Genomic DNA, 19,406 nt, shown 5'->3' on the forward strand with positions numbered 1-19,406 from the left:
AATCCGCTTCGTTTAGGTTTGCTCTACTTTGCTGTCTAGATGCAGAGCTCCAAGTGCAGCTGTCACGCTGTCACGTGGAGATGGTTAGCAGTCAGCATTTGATTCATTTGGTCGCCGGCTGTTGTTGATAGCTGAAATATCTTCCTACTGTGTTGCAGTCTTTTGTGCTGACGCCACGTCTACATTCACGGAGATCAGCGGCAACCCTTCATTTGTTGGCGGAGTCGCCAAGGTACGCATTGCAGTGATCATCTCTAGAACAACATAGCAGCGGTGCGAGTTTTGCTTCGCCTTCGTGTGTTAGTAGGCGTTGACGACTAAGCAGGCCGCTGCCTCACAAAGCATTGGCTTGCGCGGTTAAATACAGATGCAGAATATGGGCCTTAAGCTCGCCCTTGACTCTCGAACGTTTTGAAACGAGGTCGCTTTCAAGTTTCACGTCGCGTTCAGGTGCTTGTTTAGCCACGTTTGCAGCAACGTGGAAGCGCGTAGGTTGTTTTATTTGTCGGAGCTAGTGTGCTGGCGAGGTGGCTGCACGTCTTCGACTCTTGACCGTTCTACTTGACTTTAATTCTATTGAACTTGCGATTTTGCAGAGCGAGTTCAGATGGCGTCGACCGAAGAGAAAGTGATCCTAGTGACCGGCGGAACGGGGCTCGTTGGAAAGGCCATCGAGACCGTTGTCAACGAAGAAAAAAAGAGCGGAGAGCGCTGGGTGTTTGTGTCTTCGAAAGACGCCGATCTCACGTGAGTTGATGTCTTATCTGACGTATGCAAACGCAAGCGCTGTTTGTTCAAGCGAGCGGGTGGTTATCTAGAAAACTTTCTGGGTGAGGCGCAAACAAGTCGCCTTGATCGTGCTGCTAGTTTCGGCCTTCATTTTAATCGATCTAGCACTCTGCACTAGAAACGGGACTTATCTGGCAGCCCCGGCATATTTCTTATCAGCTTTGCACTAGTGCGCGAGTCTCGCGTTCTATTTGACCTGATAAGTTTTCCAGTTATAGACTAGTATGTGTCAATAACACAAGGCCTTTCTGTGCCCGTATGTGGCATGTTGTGGCACCCGCACAGTGAAACATCTTGGATCGTTCTAATATTACAGCCCCCACTACGGCATAGCCGCTTCTGTGGCGTGACGTCGCAGTAACTACTAATAGGCAGAATGCAGGGCGTGACGTCACAAAGACAATGTGGCGCTGCCGTCGAAAAAAAAATAAAGCTTCACTGGCGTGAATTTTAGCCACATGCTTGATCAGTAAGGTACGTTTTCAAATGTTACTTTACAAAGATGAAACAAGAACAATTAAGGGGAACCGATGGGCCCACTTCTTGTTAAAGTCGGATACAACTTATGTCTGCAGTGAAACTCCGCCCACACCCCCATAACCGCCAGCCACTGTTCCTCCGCGCAGCTCAAATAGTTCGTTCTTCAAACTTTCCCTGTTACCTAAATAAGGTGGTAACCACGGAAATAAAATTATAAGCGCTTAATTTTATACGTTTTCACTTACGACAAGTACAGTCGTATCAAGTACGACGCCATCTTGAAAAGGTCGCATGCCGACGATTTGGTTTGCTTATGTGATTGGCTGGCGGTAGTAACACAACCCTGCGGGGTCCCTGTGCCTTTGTTGCCAACTGCTGTTTTTTTTAATTGTATCCTACTATAGTCACAACCACCATATGAAGCCAAGGGAAGCATAGAGGAAGTTAATAGCAGTTTTAATTGAAGTTCAGAAATGGTAAGCTAAAGGGAAATGAAATTGGGCAAAAAAAACTCCATACCCCAGGGGTGAGCACAGGGGTGTGCTGACCGGGCTTCAGAACCCCCCCCCCCCCCTTTCCCGAAATTTTTCCGGCCGTTTATGCCTGGCACGTTGCCTAGGGATCATGATTTTTGGCCAGTTTACAACTACACCCGGCATTACATAACCATAATAATTAATGCCAAAATCATGAGAGAGACCTGAAAGGTTCTTGGACACCACCGTGTGAGCGTATACAACCTTAGCCCTCCCCCCTAGAAAAAAAAAAATCCTGACTACGCGTCTGTTCACCACCAATGGTAGCCGAACTCACAACCTCCGCATTACGCATGCTTTGCACTACAAATTGTGCTACGGCCGTCGGCTGTTCCCAGATCCACATTCTTGAGAATTTTTATGTGTACGAGGCCTAATCTGGGGAATGTTAGCCAGTGCCACTCGGATCATTTGAAGTGGTGAAGGTACAAGAAAAATGTCAAAGTGGTTGTCTGTACCTTTTTGTATTTACTATGCCTGTTTGTTTATAAACATGGACACAACATATTAAGAACCGTGGGGAGGTGGACTTATAATTGGGTTACATTATGCGCATTACCCAAGAAGCTTTGGAGTGCTGCATTGATTTGTGAATTATGGACCTTTCTTTTACCTAGCTAGGGGCAGTGCTCTTAAAAGCTATTGCATGCTGTGAAAAGATGCTTCACTTAGGGATTACACCTGATTGGCTGTGCAGAGAAAACATTCCACTTATTGTTCCTTGTCTTTTCCTTTAAAGGAACAAGCAGGCAACAGAGGCCCTTTTTGCCAAGCACAAGCCCACACATGTCATTCATTTAGCAGCCATGGTTGGCGGTCTCTTCCGGAATATGAAGTACAACCTTGACTTCTTGGTCAGTGACTTGCTTTTTCAATCTTTTTGAACTGTTATGATCACTTTCACACATTTGCATGTATGGCATAGTTCGCTATAACAAGACGCAGTCGTTGGGGGTTCCACCAATAATTTTCATGTCATTGGAAGGAGGAACACAGGATAAGGCAAAGAAATTTTCAACCAAGTCTCAATGCTTAAGAAGACCAGGTTGTCATACTACACAGTGGTGTAGTTATTTGATGACTAAATGTTGTTTATAGCTCTGTATTCTGTCTTTCTGTCTTTTTTTCATATTCATTCATACCATATTTCACGCTCAATTACATCGCTCTTGTTTCTTTAGTATTTAGACTTGATTGACACATCAATTTTTTTTTTTTTTTTTTTGAAGTGGTTACAAGATAGCAAGATCGCAGATATGCCAAGCCCATGTGAACTCAGCAAAGAAGACCATGTCTTCAAAAGCACGCAAATTGAACATGTTCGGCAAAAGCTTGGGGCATATGGGAACATCTGCGATACCCCCACGGGCTTATGTAAGTTAAGCATACGCGGTAGATGACGCTGGCAGTAAAATATTGTGCACTTTATTAACTTGACTGTTTACGGCTAATTATACTCCTTTTAGAGCATAGCTTTTAGAAGCCCATTCCTGCGTCGGCGTAACCGAGCACAGCAAAGGATGAGAGAGAGTAATTGTGAAGAGGAAAATGCGCTTTTTTCTGCAGCCCTTTAGGGAGCACGACTCAGTGCCTTAAATTTCAGCGAAGGATGAAAGAGCGAATGCGAAGCGCAGCGGGGGATGAAAAACGCGAGGAGGAAAGCAGTGAAGAAGGGAGCAGTGGAACCATGAGGCAGAAAGCAGAGGAGGAGGGTATGGCAAATGCTTGAGAAGAAAAGCGTAGAGCGGCGAAGTTGGCTACGAGATGGCGTCAGAGTAGCGCGCGTCGTCTGGGAGGTCTGTCTGCGGCGGCTGCTGTGAATCACGCCTGCACATCATCCGCGGGCTGCCTCTCGCTATCTCCAGATTAGCGAGGCAATCGCGCCAGTTTTCGCTTCGTTTGCAACATGCCACAGGAGACAGATTGTTTGCGCCAGCCAATGGAAAGCGAAGTGAAAACACATATAGAGCTGTGCTCAAATTTTGCATTATGGAGAATCGTTATCGCCAGCAAACTTTTGACACTCCTGATACTCCTCCTTAGTCGCTGACTATTGCTAGATGTATTCATTTGACACAAGTCACCTAACCGACCATTTCTTTCTTTTTTTTTTTTTTTCTGGAAGTGGTTACGAGATAGTTGGATCCCACATATACCAGTATAGTGTAAAGTCAGCAAAGAAGTCCTTGTCATCAATATCGCAGGCAAGCAAGCAAAGAAGGCGTCACACTGTTACACATGCCATTATAATTCAATAAGAAAGAACACCTGTATCCCCTCTAAGCTCCAATTCTGTCTACTAAAAATATATGGCACATTCAGAGAGTTCCTACTCTTTCATTCAGTTTCTCCTGGAGCAATCAGAGGACCCACATGACTGGAATTTCAGATCTTGGTCATGCTTCCAGCTCCTACATGACAACACCTACGAGCGTTCCGAGTGAACGGAGCAAATGTGGTCAGAGCACTCGATTTTGACCAGCTGAATGTAAATTTTGCCAACACAATGCTCAAAAGCGACCAGCTAAGTGCACCATTAGTTCCACTACCTTTCTTGCATCTTCATAATCGGCACCCCACAGCAGAACAAATTAAGATTTTTTCATTTCTTCAGTGAGTTTTATGGAATGTGGCCTCCATGTGTGAACTCTTTAAAGCATGTGTGGCCAAACTGTCCCACACACATGTTGCCCAACATATTCCTAACACAGGTACCTGCCTAACACGTTGGTCTTTGTAGCTGTAAAGTGTAAAAAAAAATGCTGAAGTTGCATTGGCCTGAATGCTGACCAGATGTTTTCCATTGCTGCGGATGACTGTACGGTATGTGTTTCTTTCCTAAAAAGAACACCTGAACTACATTTCAGCACTGATAAGAGTTCATGTTTCAAACAATACCTTGCAGGCATTCTTTATGAAAAAATGTCCGCATCACATGTCATATTAGCCCCCTTTTCCTGGTGACAATGAAGAAGTATCCTTTACCTTGGCTAAAATTCTTTTTTGTTGTTCCCATTAAGGGGCGATGTGGGCCTTTGACCGAAAATTTTAAAAATCTTTATTCTTTGAGGTATGGCACTGGAAACTTGTACTTATATGTAATTCTTTGTTCTATTTTTTTTTTCAAATATGAGGTCCATTTTTGTTTATCTCCTTTGGTTCTAATTTTATGCTAGTGCCCTTTTAATATTTTCTGCACAGATTTGCAAAATATCTTATGCTTAGATTTCGCAAAATAGATTATCAATGGCTTCTGTATGATTCAAGGAATGCCGTGAGACCAACCTCTGCCTTACCTCTGCTCTGCCTTACCTAGAACATGAGTTGCAAGGTTTTGAAGTTGAAACTCAAAGGAGAGCTTTTCTGGTGCTTAACTTTGAAGTCTCGCAACTCGTGTTCTAGACAAGGCAGAGCAATAAGGTTGGTCTTATGGCATTACTTGAATCGCACAGAAGCCATTGATACCCTGTTCAGCGAAATCTAAAGAACAAATATTTTGCAAACCTATGCAAAAAATTGTTTCAAAGAAGCTCCCATGAAGTTAGAACCAGAGGAGATAACCAAAAATGGACTTACATATATGTACAACTTCTCAGCACCATATCTTGAAGAGTAAAAAATATTTTTTTTTATTCTAGAATGCACTTCCCCCTTAACAGTGGTCCTTGTCGTACAATGTGTGAGATATGGTTAGAAGTGTTGAAAATGTTGAAAAAGAAGTTTGTGTGTCTTATCTCGTTTCCTGCAGAGGAACAACATCCTGATAAACGACAATGTCCTGCACACAAGCTTCGAAACGGGCGTTCAGAAAGTTGTCTCATGTCTTTCCACCTGCATATTCCCGGACAAAACAACGTACCCCATTGACGAGACTATGGTAAGTCACTTGGGTGCAGTGCAGTTGAGCTAGGGCCATGAGAGTGGCGATGTGAGCTCGTTGGTTGTTCCTCTTGGAACGAGTCAGTTGTAGCGTTGACAGCAAACGAGGGCACCAGGAAGGCACAAAAGAGTACAGTCAAACCTCGATAAAACGAAGTTGCACTCACAGCGAAGAACTTCGTTATATCGCGAATTTCGGTAATTCGAGGTTTCGTTGATTCAATGACACTAAGATGGGGAAAGGAAAAATAATTTGTTGTATCGCGAATTTCGTTAAATCGGGGTTCGTTATATCGATGTATAGTCGAACTCGATATAACGAAGTTGTACTTGCAGTGAAAAATTTCGTTATATCGCAAATTTCGTTAATTTGAGGTTTTGTTAATTCAATTGAACTACGATGGGGAAGTAACAAATAATTCGTAACATCGCGAATTTCGCTAAATTGGGGGTTCGATATATCGAGGTTTGACTGTGCACACACGTAGCGCTACCCAGCAACAACAGCCTTTCTTTTCAACACCCAACCTCATACTATATACCTCACGGGCACCGCGATACAGATCACGTGGAAGCAGGCGAGTTCTAACCAAGAAAGAAGGAAAAAAACCGAGAGACGTAACCAGAAGACAGCATTACTACCGCTTGCGCAGGAAATCCAACTGTTCAGGCGACAGCGCTATCGACAGCTTGCTTAAGCACAATTCACCAAGTGCGACGATATGCTCGGCCTCTGGTTAAGCGGGCGACCTCGTTCTTACGTCTGCCTAGAATGACAGTGTCGTCAAACATTCGGTGGCAACTACAATTCTGAGAATGGAGTGCAAGAAATCTGGGCAGCTTTTTCACCTTGCTGCGTTGTCTTAAACGCTCGCCAGACCACAGTAGCGCACCCAGGATCTCTGCCAGGGGGGGGTTGACAGTTTGCCAATACCATCTAAACAGCGCTAATTTCACTTTCTTCGGGGGAAATTGTCAAAAAATGCGCTTTTTGCGAGTGTGCAGACGATTGCGCGTCTTACATCTTAGTTGCAGTACTGAAATGCGTAAGGAAAGAAAAGGGGTTAAACAAAAGAGGGGGTTAAGTCGGCCTCAGGGGGGGGTTACAACCCCCGAATCACCCCCCGTCGGTGCGCCACTGCCAGACCAGATGTATAAACGAGCATTTATCATCAACCACACTAGTGAAACCTCATAACAGAATAATGGGTGTAACGAGGCAAGTGAAATTGCTCTTGAATTCCCCATGGAGATTCATATTACAGTGCATCCAGTGGATATGGCCAAATTTTTGCTCCCCCCTTTGCAGAATTCCACACAACTCTGGACAGCCAGCTACCTCCAAAACGATTCGTATAACATAGATTACCGCAGGGCATCGGATCTGCACTATTTTTATTTCAATTTATTTCAAAATGCTGCAAGCCAACGTCTGCGCTAAGCAAGAGGGTTACATAATAAAAGAGCAAGAAAATCATAGAGAAAAATTGGGACGGAAAAAAACAGCTAAATTACACACACAGTAACATAAATACACTAAAACCAATGGATGCCACTTCTGGTATGCTGCGACATTGTCCGCTTCATCGATATTTATTTTATTTATTTTATTTACAAAATACTGCAGGCCCATGCGGGCCCAAGCAGGAGGGGTAAAATTACAACAGAGCATTCAGAACTACATTACAATACAAGCATTCAAAAGAAAACAAACCAAAACACTCACATCTCTGTTGCGATATTAACAGATTAAAAATTGATCAGGTCTATTGAGTCAGTGCTGTTTAGCAATGATAATGGTACTGCGTTTCATTCTTCAATAGTACAGGGGAAAAAGGAAAATTTAAAAGTGTTAGTTCTTGTTTGATAGGGAGTTAAAGATTCAGGGTGGTCATGTCTGGTTACTCTTGCAGTTAATGTGCGCGCATATGGAGCAGGATCGATCGAGAGTTTGTTATTAGAGAAGTTAGAGATACTTGGTGGTGATGGCTTAAAATGTTCTATTTATCACAGATAAAGCTGCCTGTGCAAACATTCATTTTTGCAAAACACTATAGGTAAATAGTGCTGGTGGCAACAGTTCATTTCACATGGCAAGAGGATTCAAGCACTTCGGGCTGTACGGTGAAATTTGGCCTAATAAGGTGTAGAGAAATGCAAAATTGTGAGACATTAACTTTCAGTCAACAGTGCTGGAATTTTCACACAAAGGGCAATAAAAAAAGGTAGACACGGATGAACATGTATGCAAACTTTCAACTGTTTATTGTATACAGGCGCGTGTTACATAAATAAGACAAAAATGTGACAGAAAGTATGGTACTAAATAAAAACAAATGGCGGGAATGAAACGGAAAGCTGCTTCTCCGTTCTTGTCATTGCGATTTCAGAAGTGTTCACGTGACTTTCATCTCCCTCTTGCATTTCTTGTTTTTATTTACAATCTGTCGCCCTCTCGCCTTACATATGTGACGCGAGCCTGTGGGCAATAAACAGTTTAATGTTAGTGCACATGTCGCCCCTTTTTTTATTGTCCTCCATGTAAAAATTCCAGCGCAGTTAACTGAACGAAGCTGTACGAACTAGCCCCAATTGAAGCCTTATTAGACATTATCTGCTGGGAAAACTCATAAAGTGGGATTTTTTGTCACTACTCTGAATAAGCATGTAACCTTTTGTAATTTGTTACATTAATTCACGAAACATCTTGATTTATTCCTTTTTGCTGGGCTATCATGTTCTTTTCTTTTTTTCAGCATAGAAAGAAATTTGTATTTTTTTCCAGGCACTGAGCTTTACCAATATGAGTGTTTGCTCTGGTCGTTTATTAATTTTGATCATTTTATTGCCATCCTGTGAATAAATACGGTGCTGCAAAGGTGACATGCTTGCTTAATTCCGATGTCCCCACAGATTCACAATGGTCCGCCTCACGACTCCAACTTTGGATACTCCTATGCCAAGCGACTTATCGATGTCCAGAACCGTGCCTACCATGCTCAGCATGGGTGCAATTTCACCGCAGTGATCCCGACAAACGTGTTTGGGCCGCACGACAACTTCAACCTCGAGGACGGCCACGTGTTGGCGGGTCTCATCAACCGGACACACCAGGCCAAGCGTAAGCGAGAGGAACAAAGGGATCCGAGGGCCTTGATCTTCTTGTTAATTACGTTAGTTAAAAGAAAAGAGGCTGTGAAGCCAGAGAAAGCTAAGCATAGATGTATAGCTGTGCATCAACATTGGATGGTGTATTGGAGTGACTCTGAACGCCAAAGCTGTGCTGTAGTCATGAAGGGGCTGTGGCAGCAAATTTTCGAGCTTGAATTGTGCATTGGAGCAAGCTGGCAAAATTTGAGCGCATTGAGGGCCGAAGACAATTTGTATTAGAATTTTTTTTTAATATCGTGGCTAAAGCATACAGTAGTCTGGTAGCACTAAGCGGTGACAGAAAGGAAATTGCAACCACTCGGAAATGAAAGCCAGTCTTGGAGGCCGTGCTTTTGTGTACTATATGCACTGAAAGTGAGTGCAGGAGCAGGTAATACGTTATGGCTGCTATGTGTCGTTTCGTTTTTGCATGTGCGTCTTGGTGGTCGGCTGGTGCTTTTTATTATGCATGAGAAAGAATTCCGGGCACAATTCAGTGGTGACGCCCTTGCTGTGCCGTTGGGTGCCAAAATGTGTGGAGCAAGACATCTGATGTTTTCTCAAACTGTTTCGGAGCAGACAGCACAGCAGTGGCCCCCGCAATCCTAACATCACACAGTCCATGCCAAAGTGGCTGTCAACATTGGCGGGAGGGACTTAGAGGCAGTGATTTCAAATTGAATTTTTCAGTCAAAATTTCAGCCAAGAGCCTACTTTTTTTTGCATGTGTAACTATACTGAGCCGTCTACTTGCAGTCGCAAGTAAAATTAGAAGTCTAGTTGCCCCATATTATTTCGTTTTCTTTTTTTTAGCAACAAAAAGCTTATCGGCAAGCTCATACCAATTCCACTGAAGACACTGTGAACAAAAAAAAAAAGAAGTGTGATTGAATCGTTTGATTATCATGACTTGTGCGGTCGAGTCATAATATTTTCACACTGCTGAATAAGCTGTGGGCATGCTACTTGTGCGCTGTCTTCAAGTGCTGCAAAGCTTTCCGAGATGTTTGTGTCAAGCCAAATCTGGTGTGTTGGCACATTGTGTTACGATGTCCTGACGAGTTGATTTCCTTTCCGTGGCTCTAATCCTGTCAAATATGTGCAGCATAAAAAAAATCGCCGCATATCCACGAAGTGAATGATGATGAGTGGGCGAAGCACCGGGGGATCATTTGGTTAACCGTGAATCCCCCGACGCTGGCAAGCGGACCCAGAGGCGGCGAGAGCGCGGGAAGCGGCGGCAAAATGCCGGAACGCCGGAAGCGTTCTTTACCTGAGGTTGGTGGCGCTGATGCTCGGTTCAAGCGTGAGCTTCGCGAGCCCGCAGCTCCAGGTCCGCATGCCGGCGTTGCCGTGCTGCTGCAGCTTCGCGAGCCCTCAGCTCCAGGTCCGCTTGCCGGCGTTGCCGTACTGCTGCAGCTTTGCGAGCCCTCGACTCCGCTTGTAGTTGAGCCGCCATTCTCGCCTTTTCATCCATAGCGGGTGCGCCGTTATCAGAAGCGACCGTTATCATCCATGGCTGAAGAGAGAAAGAGAGCGCGTGTCGGGAATGAACGCCCTTGTGTACCGCAGCGCCCCTAGCGGTCTCCATGCAAACCAGAGCTACGGACGACGAGGGAGATACAAGGCTCGGCCCTAAGGTGCTTCGCCCCTAAAACCTGCATAAATAGGCATGTACCGTATTCATGTGTGAATAATGTACTAAAGTAAATTCAGGAAATCTAACCAAATTACCTTGGAGCACAAGTTCTGTATATGCGAATTTAAACTTCAGATTCAGCTTTGCCACAGTATGATCTGCATTGTGGTGAAGCCACACCATGCTGCTACAGATCATAGCAGTGAAAGACTGCAATTACCTATTGTTAAACAATATTGTTCCTGGAGCATTTATTTGTGCCAGGTTGTTCTTATAAATATTCACCTGATTTTGTTGTCTGTAAGTATGTAGTATTTATGGGTTAGGTGCAAGTGACATAGTTAATTTTGTTCTTTTTATTTTTTACTCCTTTTTTGAGGGCTGAAAGGGAGGTGCAGTAGAACCCTGGCAGGGGTCAAAATTAATCTCCAGTCCTCCACTGCAGCGTTTCTCATAACTCATTCTGCAGTTTCGGGATGTTAAGCATCGCAATTTAATTGAGGTTATGCTCAGAGGTGGGCTATATCTCCAGAAAAAGGCAACTACATTTCACACTGGGCGAATACACAGGGCAGGGAAACAGCATGTCACCGCATTGATCTTATAGCACAAAGGTGCATGCCGCTGGATTCCTGGTGCCACCACCAGATGGCGCTCGCGGCAGCGGTGGCGCCGACCATGCAGGGGAAAGAAGAAAAAAAAGAACCAGAAAGTTCACCTTCACATATCCACGTCTGCATTGCATTAGCCTCTCTACAATGCTTCAATAAAGCCTTCTGCATCACTCTTGGCTCTCACAAGGCCGTATTTTCTGTTTTCCATTTCAGTGCACGGGAGTCCGCTGCAGGTGTGGGGTTCCGGCAAGCCACTGCGCCAGTTCATCTACTCTCTGGACCTTGCGCGGCTCATGGTGTGGACTCTTCGGGAGTACGACGAAGTGGACCCCATCATCCTCTCGGGTGGGAAAACTTTTCTGCGTCGCGATGCGCTTCACCAGTGCAGTTAAACCTAGTTTTGAGGAGGTCACACCCAACATGAAAATACCTTTATTATATACGTTATAGGCATATGAGCTGACATCGACAAAAAAAAATTTAATGTCCTAGATTTACTTTGTTATATTCGATCATATGTTCGTGTTTGTTTCATCAACATCCAACTGTGCTAACCTATGGGGCAGACATTTGGAAAATAACGAAGCAACTAGAGAAGAAGCTACAACCATTTAAATAATTAAATTGTGGGGTTCTGTGTGTCACAAACCACGTTCTGATTATGAGACATGCAGTAATGGGGGACTTTGGATTAATTTTTATCACCTGAGGTTCTTTACCGTGTGCTCCCAATGCACGGTACAACAGGTGTCTTTGCATATCACCCCCTTCAAAATATGGCTGCCGTGACCAGGATCGAAACAGCAAGCTCGTGCTCTGTAGACAGCGCGTTGAGAGACAGAAGGGAAAATGCTTGTTGTAACATTAAGAGACTGGATTAGGGAGCAAGCAGGAGCGGCCAATGTTCCAGTTGACATTACGAGGGACAAATGAAGCTGGGCAGGCCATGTAATCCCTAGGCCAGAGAACCAGTGGTCCTTTTAGAGTCGCAGAATGGGTGCCACGAGAAGGGAAGGGCAGTGGAGGATGGCAGAGAATTAAGTGGGGCGATGAAATGAGGAAATTTGCAGGCGTAAGATGGAAACAGCTGGCACAAGGCAGGGGTAATTGGAGATCGCTGGGAGAGGCCTTCAACCTTACAGTTAATTTGGAACGTAATGATGGTTACGACGTGCTTGCACTTTTCAATGTCTAATCCAATTCGACGTTCTCCGAGTTCGAGTGTCGTGAACGAGAAACGATGTACCGGAAATGTAGGGTGCAATAGTTTATCGAAGGAATCTTGTGAAACTTGAGGTCTTCGGCAGCGGCTGGATTCTTAGGCTAGAGATAGTACTGTCATGGTCAATTACGTGACTTCAGTGATTCATTGTACACTGGTTTGCACAACTGATTGCATCTGCACTCTGCTTCCTCTGGCGTAAAATTTCAGGTGTAGCTTGTGTTATCTTGTGTTTGTGCAATCAAACCCACGGGAGTTGTATTCTGGGGTCATTTCCCTGCAGTCAGCACAATCTGCTTGCCCTTATCTTTTGCAGTTGGTGAAGAGGACGAGATAAGCATCAAGGATGCAACCAAGCTCATCACCGATGCCTTCAACTTCAAAGGGGATGTCATCGTATCCTTATTTTATTGTTTTCGCAGATTACGACAATACTACCCTAACTAGAATTAAAGAAACAAACAATTTTTAAATTATTGTTTTTTAAGATTTTAGTTAGGGTAGTGTTGTAACTTGTGAAGTTGCGCTCGTCATGTCATCAGTGGAAGCAATCTGGCGGTGTTTTGTTCTAGACTGTCAGCATCGAATAATGTATGGCACACTCTGTCTGTTGCAATGTCATGGTGGCCATAGGCTGGAATCTTTTTTTCTCTTGGGTTGCTGCGATGATTTATAACTGTAATGACCGAAATTTGTTTTGTTAAAGAGAGCTAAACTGCCTTAAACTGCCCTTGTGTGAGCATTGTTTGTGGGAAGTGCTTATTTTATCTGATTCCGAAATATCATCGCTGAAAACCAAGTAGAAGTGCTCTAAAAAATTGTATCAGCCAAGGTGCCGAAAAATTTCGCGGAAATCGCGAAAAAACGGCGTTTTTCAAGCCACGATATCTCCGGAACGGCGCAGCTGAGCGCCGCCATCTTGGACTCGTTGGAAAGCGCATTTCTCCCTCTTCAAATTTGCCGCTTCAGCTATCTCCTCCATACAGAAACAAGCACAGAAAAAGCAAAGGATTGAAGATCGTGCCGGAGCCACCGATTGCCCGCGCCCGCCACGTGACTCCAGCGCGGTTCGCCAATTGGTCCGGTGCTCGCTTCGCGATGGCGTCGTCTGCACCGCTTGTTGCGGTCTCTTCGCGATCTCTGGGCAGTTTCCGTAATCTCGACTAGTATTAGAGAGGGCGCTACGTGGACATCGCAGTAGCGTGGCCGATCCCGCTTTTTGTAGACGTCTCAGAACCGCGGCTAAGCATTCGGAGCATCGGCGACGCGGATTCGCGACCTAGCTTCGGGCACGGAATCCTCGGTCACGCGGCTAAGCCTTTCGCGCGTAGGCGTCTCCGACTCGGCGATCAAGCACATTGCGCGCGGGCTTCTCGGTTCCTTGCCTAAGCATAGGAGGCGTTGCGTAAGCATTTCGTGCATCCGCGCCTCCGACTGCGCGACTAAGCACATCGAGCGTCAGTAGCGCACCCAGGATCTCGGCCGGGGGGGGGGGGGGGGGGTTGACAGTTCGCCAATACCATCTAAACAGCACTAATTTCAATGTCTTCACGAGAAATTGTCAAAAAAAATGCGCTTTTTGCGTACTCGCAGACAATTACGCCTCTTACATCTTAGTTGCAGTACTCAAAGGCGCAAGGAAAGAAAAGGGGTTATACAAAAGGGTGGGTTAACTCGGCCTCAGGGGGGGGGTTACAACCCCCAAATCCCCCCCCCCCCCGGTCGGTGCGCCACTGTCGAGCGTCGACTCCTCGAGCCCGCGGCTGCGCATTTCGCGCGTCGGCACATCGCTCAGCGAGTCTCGACTCCTCGGACCCGCGGCTAGGCACTTCGCGCGTCGGCCCTGCGAGCGTCAACTCCTCAAGCCCGCGGCTAGGCATTTCGAGCGTCGGCACCTCGGAAGGCGCGACTAAGCTAATCGAGCGTCGCCTCCTCAAGCCCGCGGCTAGGCATTTCGCACGTCGGCACATCGCTCATCGAGTGTCGACTCCTCGACCCCGCGGCTAGGCATTTCGCGCGTCGGCACATCGCTCATCGAGTGTCGACACCTTGAGCGTTTATTCCTCGGACCCGCGGCTAGGCATTTCGCGCGTCGGCCCCTCCGACTGCGCGATTGAGCTTACCGAGCGTCTATTATTTGGACCCGCGACCAGGCATTTCGCGCGTCAGCACCTCGTACCCGCGACTTAGCACATCGTGTGCCGACTCTATTATCGTAATGCCACGATATCTCGTAACAATACCTATCTACCACCCCTTCATAAAGAGAACCTCATCATGAGCTCTGCTCACTAGACCACTTGGGCTGGCACAGACACCTGGCTGCAGAAGTGAGGCATCATACAAAAGTACAGGCTGGAAAGCACCTAGCAGCTGCATTGCTGCCTTTCTACCAGTGACTCTCCTAACCTCCATGTCAATGGAAGATGATTCAGAAGGCTGCTGAGAGCCTTCATTCAGTAACATGGTCGATTCTACCAAAAGAAAACAATGCCTCACTGACTGTACTAGAGACTGCTATCAATGAGGCAGTCTGCAGGTACAACACTAGAACTACTGTATATTTATGCCCACATAGTTCTGCACCTCACTTGGTTTGAAACCCAGGCACCATGCTCTTTGTAGAGCAGCAGTAAAGAATGCCATGCAAACATGAAAAAAGCAGAACGAAGGCACAGCAGCCCAGAGGCCACATGATGCGGGAATGGTCCCACATTTGCGACGCAACAGCGGTGCTACCAATGCATTGGGTACTATGGGAGCTTAACAGCCGGGAAGACGCAGCGCCCGGGAACGTAACAGCGGGGTTCTACTGTCGCTTGTTTGAAGCGCAGCATGACATGTGATTATAATAACTGCATGCCGCCAATGTGTCCATCATTTGACATCTGGGAAAACTAGCAATATATGACACGATATCAATTTGTGTGTGTGTGTGTGTGTGTGTGTGTGTGTGTGTGTCGCATGTACACTCGTTTTTTTGAAATACTTCAGGATGTGAAAAATCAGCTGCTCCAAGCTGCTCCCAAATGCCAAATTGCCTGCTCCAAAGTGCTCCAAAATGAAATTTCTGATGCTCCAAAAATTGCTCCAAATCAGAAGTCCGCAGTAGCATCACTGGCATATGTTTGTGTGGCAAGTTGTAGATACTATATCTAATCTTAAGTGCCTATTTCAAATGAGAAGTATTTTTCTGGAAGTAAACTTTGAAATATTGCAACTCTTGTTCTAGGGTAGACAGAGTAATACAGTTGGTCATAGTGTTTTCTTTTTTTTAAATCAGACAGAAGTGATTGATACTCTGTTTAGCAAATTCTGAGAAAGTGATTTTTTACACATTTCTCCCGAAAAACTAAGTCAAGTTTTCAGCACCATAACTCAAAGAATAAAAATTTAAAGACATGTTTGGTCTGACTCAAGCTTGTTTCAAGCTCTACCTTTCAAACAATCAAGCCTGTTCCCCTTTTGAGACGCTGTACCAATAGCCTTTCTCTTTTGCCTAAGTCATCGTCTAATGAGAAAGAAAGTCTTTGCCCGCCTGGAACAGTGCATATAAGGAAAATGCTTGAGCAACCTGTCCCACACTTTGAAACACTTTTATCATTTGTGCTAGTCCTAACTGTAGGTTCAGGGTTACCTTATGCAGTAATGTTATCCTTCTCGTTAAAATTTTTATTCATCTGTTATCACTTGATTCTAATTAACATGCAATGAAGGCCACCTAGCAAAGAAGTCATGAAATGAAATTAAAGTTGAAGAAATGTGTGACATGTTTGAAGCAATAAGTGCACATAACTTTAGGTGTGTGCTGGTTTTCTCATTGTACATTGTACAGGGATGATGAAATAGATGCGGGCAAAGGTGATCATTGTCATTTGATATCTTCTTAATGTCATTCAGCCAGTGATTGTTATACCGGTGTCACATGTACACTTCTGATCGCGAGCAGGGCCGATCTGGATCGAATTTCTTGATCGCAATCAATAGTGGTTGCTGCTACACGGTCCAACGATCTGGATCTTGTTATTATCATCTGCTGATCATCGGCAACCCTCAGAACTGCATAATGCCTTGGCTACAAATTCAGATTTGCAAAATATGGTAAAATTTAGACAGTATTTCAATTTTACAGCGTACTATTGCTGATAAAAAGGTTTTTAAATGTTTCTTATTGAGCTGCCTTCACTTTTTGTTTTTAGCATTTCCAAAATACTGTGCTAGAGGGCACAGACATCAGCCTGTGATCACGATCAAGAGGCCTGATCGTGATTCATGGATAGCGATTGTCTGGATCCTGCAAGATTGCGATCGCAAATGACCGTCTAGAAACACTTGATCCGGATCAAGCACGATCCGGATTGGCCCCGATTGCGATCAGAAGTGTACTTGTAACACCTGGTATTATAGTGACCTAATATTATAGCAAGACAGTTATACTAATCACTGCTAAAGAATGAGTTGGGCATCTTTGATGTGATGGAATGTGCGTCACTCAATATTTATGTTCCTTGACGGTGCCTTATAGTTTGACACGTCTAAAGCTGATGGCCAATTCAAGAAGACTGCCAGCAACAAGAAGCTCCGTCGCTACCTTCCAGACTTCAAGTTCACACCCATTGCAAAAGGTGGGGTGCTGCTTGATCAGTGAAAGTTGCTGATTCGCAATTAGGGAAAGATAGTAGGTGGTCTGTAATAACCTTTTTGTTTGTTCACCTTCTTGACCCAGGTAGTTAAATGGATACTTGAAGGAAATATTAGGTTTTAGCTTTTCCTTATTTGTATTACCATTTACAGAATACTGGAGGTACCGACACCAGCAGCAGTGCTGATGGTGCCATCTTGTGTCACTCAGTGAAATCATGCAGAGCGTGCAAAGTTATTATTGCAAGGACGCTTATGGTTTGCGAAGGTGCTGGCATAATGGCATTGACAAGCAGCATAATTATTATAGTGGCTGTTTTCCTTTGACAAGAACGGCATGCAGCACAAGAATGTTTCCGATGGTTCATGGTTCAACACGCCCCCACAGGGTGTCACTGCCCATGCTGCTAGTTGTGGTCCACTTCTCCAATGTTTCAATATTCTGTGAACTGTAATAGATATCTGTACATGGGCAATTTCAATTGCAGAAGGATTGGGGTGTCACTTGCAGTCACGATTCTGTCTGCAACTAAGTCTTCATTTTTATTAAAACGAGCTTTGCAAGGTGTCTAGAAGGGTAACCCAACGTTTTAGATGTATTCACTATTTGTGACCAGTATCCCTTCAAGCAATTCAATTACCGTATTTCTAGCTTTCTGTTAAAATTCCTAACTTTAGTAGGCTTGGGCTATTTGGTTAGGTTCAACACTGAAAACAATGCCAAAGACATAGACGTCTAAGTGAGCAGATGACGCAAGCAGTTGCGCCGTCTACTGACTCGTCCGTGTCTCTTGCACTGTTTTCAGTATGGTTCCGAACTTTCACACCATTCCTATTGCAAAATACTTGGAATGTCTTGATGAGTCGCAATGATTAGCTGCTCTCCACAATGTTTACTTTAAGTGCGAAACACTTTAGGGGCCCGGCCTGTCGGCGTCTGTCGTGTGATCGCGCTAAAAAACAAGTGCTCGAAACAGGGTCAAAACAGGTGCAGAATTGATCAAATCCGGTTCAAAATAAACTAACATGATTCAGAATAATTTATAAGATAGGAATAGTCAAGCATTAAGTGCATTAACACAAATTCGTTAAAATCGCTTCTATCATCAGAAAGGCTTTGGCTCCATGTGCATGGCGGTTTCCCACCAGTTGTGCTTAGCACAGGTGTCAAAACGGGTGATGGATTGCTCAACACAAGAGAAACACAGGATAAAACAAGATAAACACAAGGGAAACACCGGAGAATCATTGCTCCGCACTTCCCCAATTTTCACGTTGAGGGGAACTGCATTACTGCCGAGTTTGCAATCATATTTTTTTAAATCTTGCTTCATTTCGAGCATTTACGTAATTTACATGTTGAGCCTGCCTTTTTCTTTCCTTACAGCCATACAAGAAACCGTCGACTGGTACACCAAGAACTACGAAACTGCCCGGAAATAACCTCTGCTTCCTAGGACTACTATCTTTCTTCTTTTTTAAAAAATTTTGTTCGTAATGCCCCACTTGGCATTGTTTGCACCAATGTTTTCTACAGGGAGTGTGTGGTGAGAAAGTAAAGTACATATATATTGAAAGAAGTCTGTTATTTATGCTTTACATTGTCTGTTTACCATTTTCTTTTTTTATGCTGCATCGATACTTGGAACGATGCGGTGCAATTTCTTTTTATTTAAATACATTCAAGCTTGCAAGATGAATTGTTGTATCTCGAATTTACTAAAGCCCATTTCACCCTGTAGGTGTGCTTTTCACGATTGCAATGCAGGGTTACCACTTTTGGAAGAAAACTATGGGCATCATTAAAAATTGTTGCTATGCTGCGACTTTCACGAAGACAATAAAATGCACCCAGCTAGAAATTACATGTGCAAGTGCTAACTGCTAACTGAAGTTCTTCACACAGCAAACGTGGAAGCCACGGTAAGTGGAGAGGCAAAACAAATCAAACGGGCTTAAACTATCGCATTACAGTCAAACGGCGTTATAGTGAAGTCGCAGCCAACACGAAAATGTTTATTATACAGCTAAGCCTCACTATAATAAGCATGGGTATAAGAAATAATTGCATATAAATCAATCTTGTGAAAATTACCGTGTAAGGAGTATATGCTCGTGATCACTATAAAATATAACAAATGTAATCTTGTGCCGCTGTGACTATCGTAATGATGTTTGGCTGTATAGGATATGCAATATAAAGTTAGCTTTGCCGCAGTACAGCCATATTATGCGGTGAAGCATACCAAGAGGAAAAGTGTACCACTGTTACGGGACATAGCACGTCTTCCTTAATTCACATGCACTGTCTCCAATCACAGTACGAGCATTGAGATGCCTAATAAGTTTACCGGCAGGCCGTCGGAGTTTTAGATAGACCCCCGCTCTTTTGTTGCCTTTAAATGTCCCCTAGACTTCCAAATTTTTTTCATCTTGCAGCCTTCCTTTCCATTAGC

General features: G+C 44.5%; 1 protein-coding gene across 2 annotated transcripts; it reads left to right on the top strand.

Moving 5' to 3' along the window:
* Nucleotides 1-56: 56 nt before the first annotated feature.
* LOC119463386 (GDP-L-fucose synthase-like) lies at nucleotides 57-18,530 on the top strand. Of its 2 annotated transcripts, none has more exons than XM_037724224.2 (9): nucleotides 57-232; nucleotides 597-747; nucleotides 2,545-2,659; nucleotides 5,554-5,682; nucleotides 8,598-8,805; nucleotides 11,301-11,432; nucleotides 12,626-12,705; nucleotides 16,835-16,934; nucleotides 18,338-18,530. In XM_037724224.2, exons 2-9 carry the CDS (start codon nucleotides 608-610, stop codon nucleotides 18,391-18,393), a joined length of 960 nt encoding a protein of 319 aa, XP_037580152.1. In that variant the 5' UTR covers nucleotides 57-232; nucleotides 597-607; the 3' UTR covers nucleotides 18,394-18,530. The 2 variants fall into 2 exon arrangements, with proteins under 2 accessions (XP_037580152.1, XP_049511526.1); XM_049655569.1 differs by having other exon boundaries at nucleotides 89-232; nucleotides 608-747.
* Nucleotides 18,531-19,406: the final 876 nt, after the last annotated feature.

This window comes from Dermacentor silvarum, chromosome 9, assembly GCF_013339745.2.
Source record: "Dermacentor silvarum isolate Dsil-2018 chromosome 9, BIME_Dsil_1.4, whole genome shotgun sequence".
NCBI lineage: Eukaryota > Metazoa > Arthropoda > Arachnida > Ixodida > Ixodidae > Dermacentor > Dermacentor silvarum.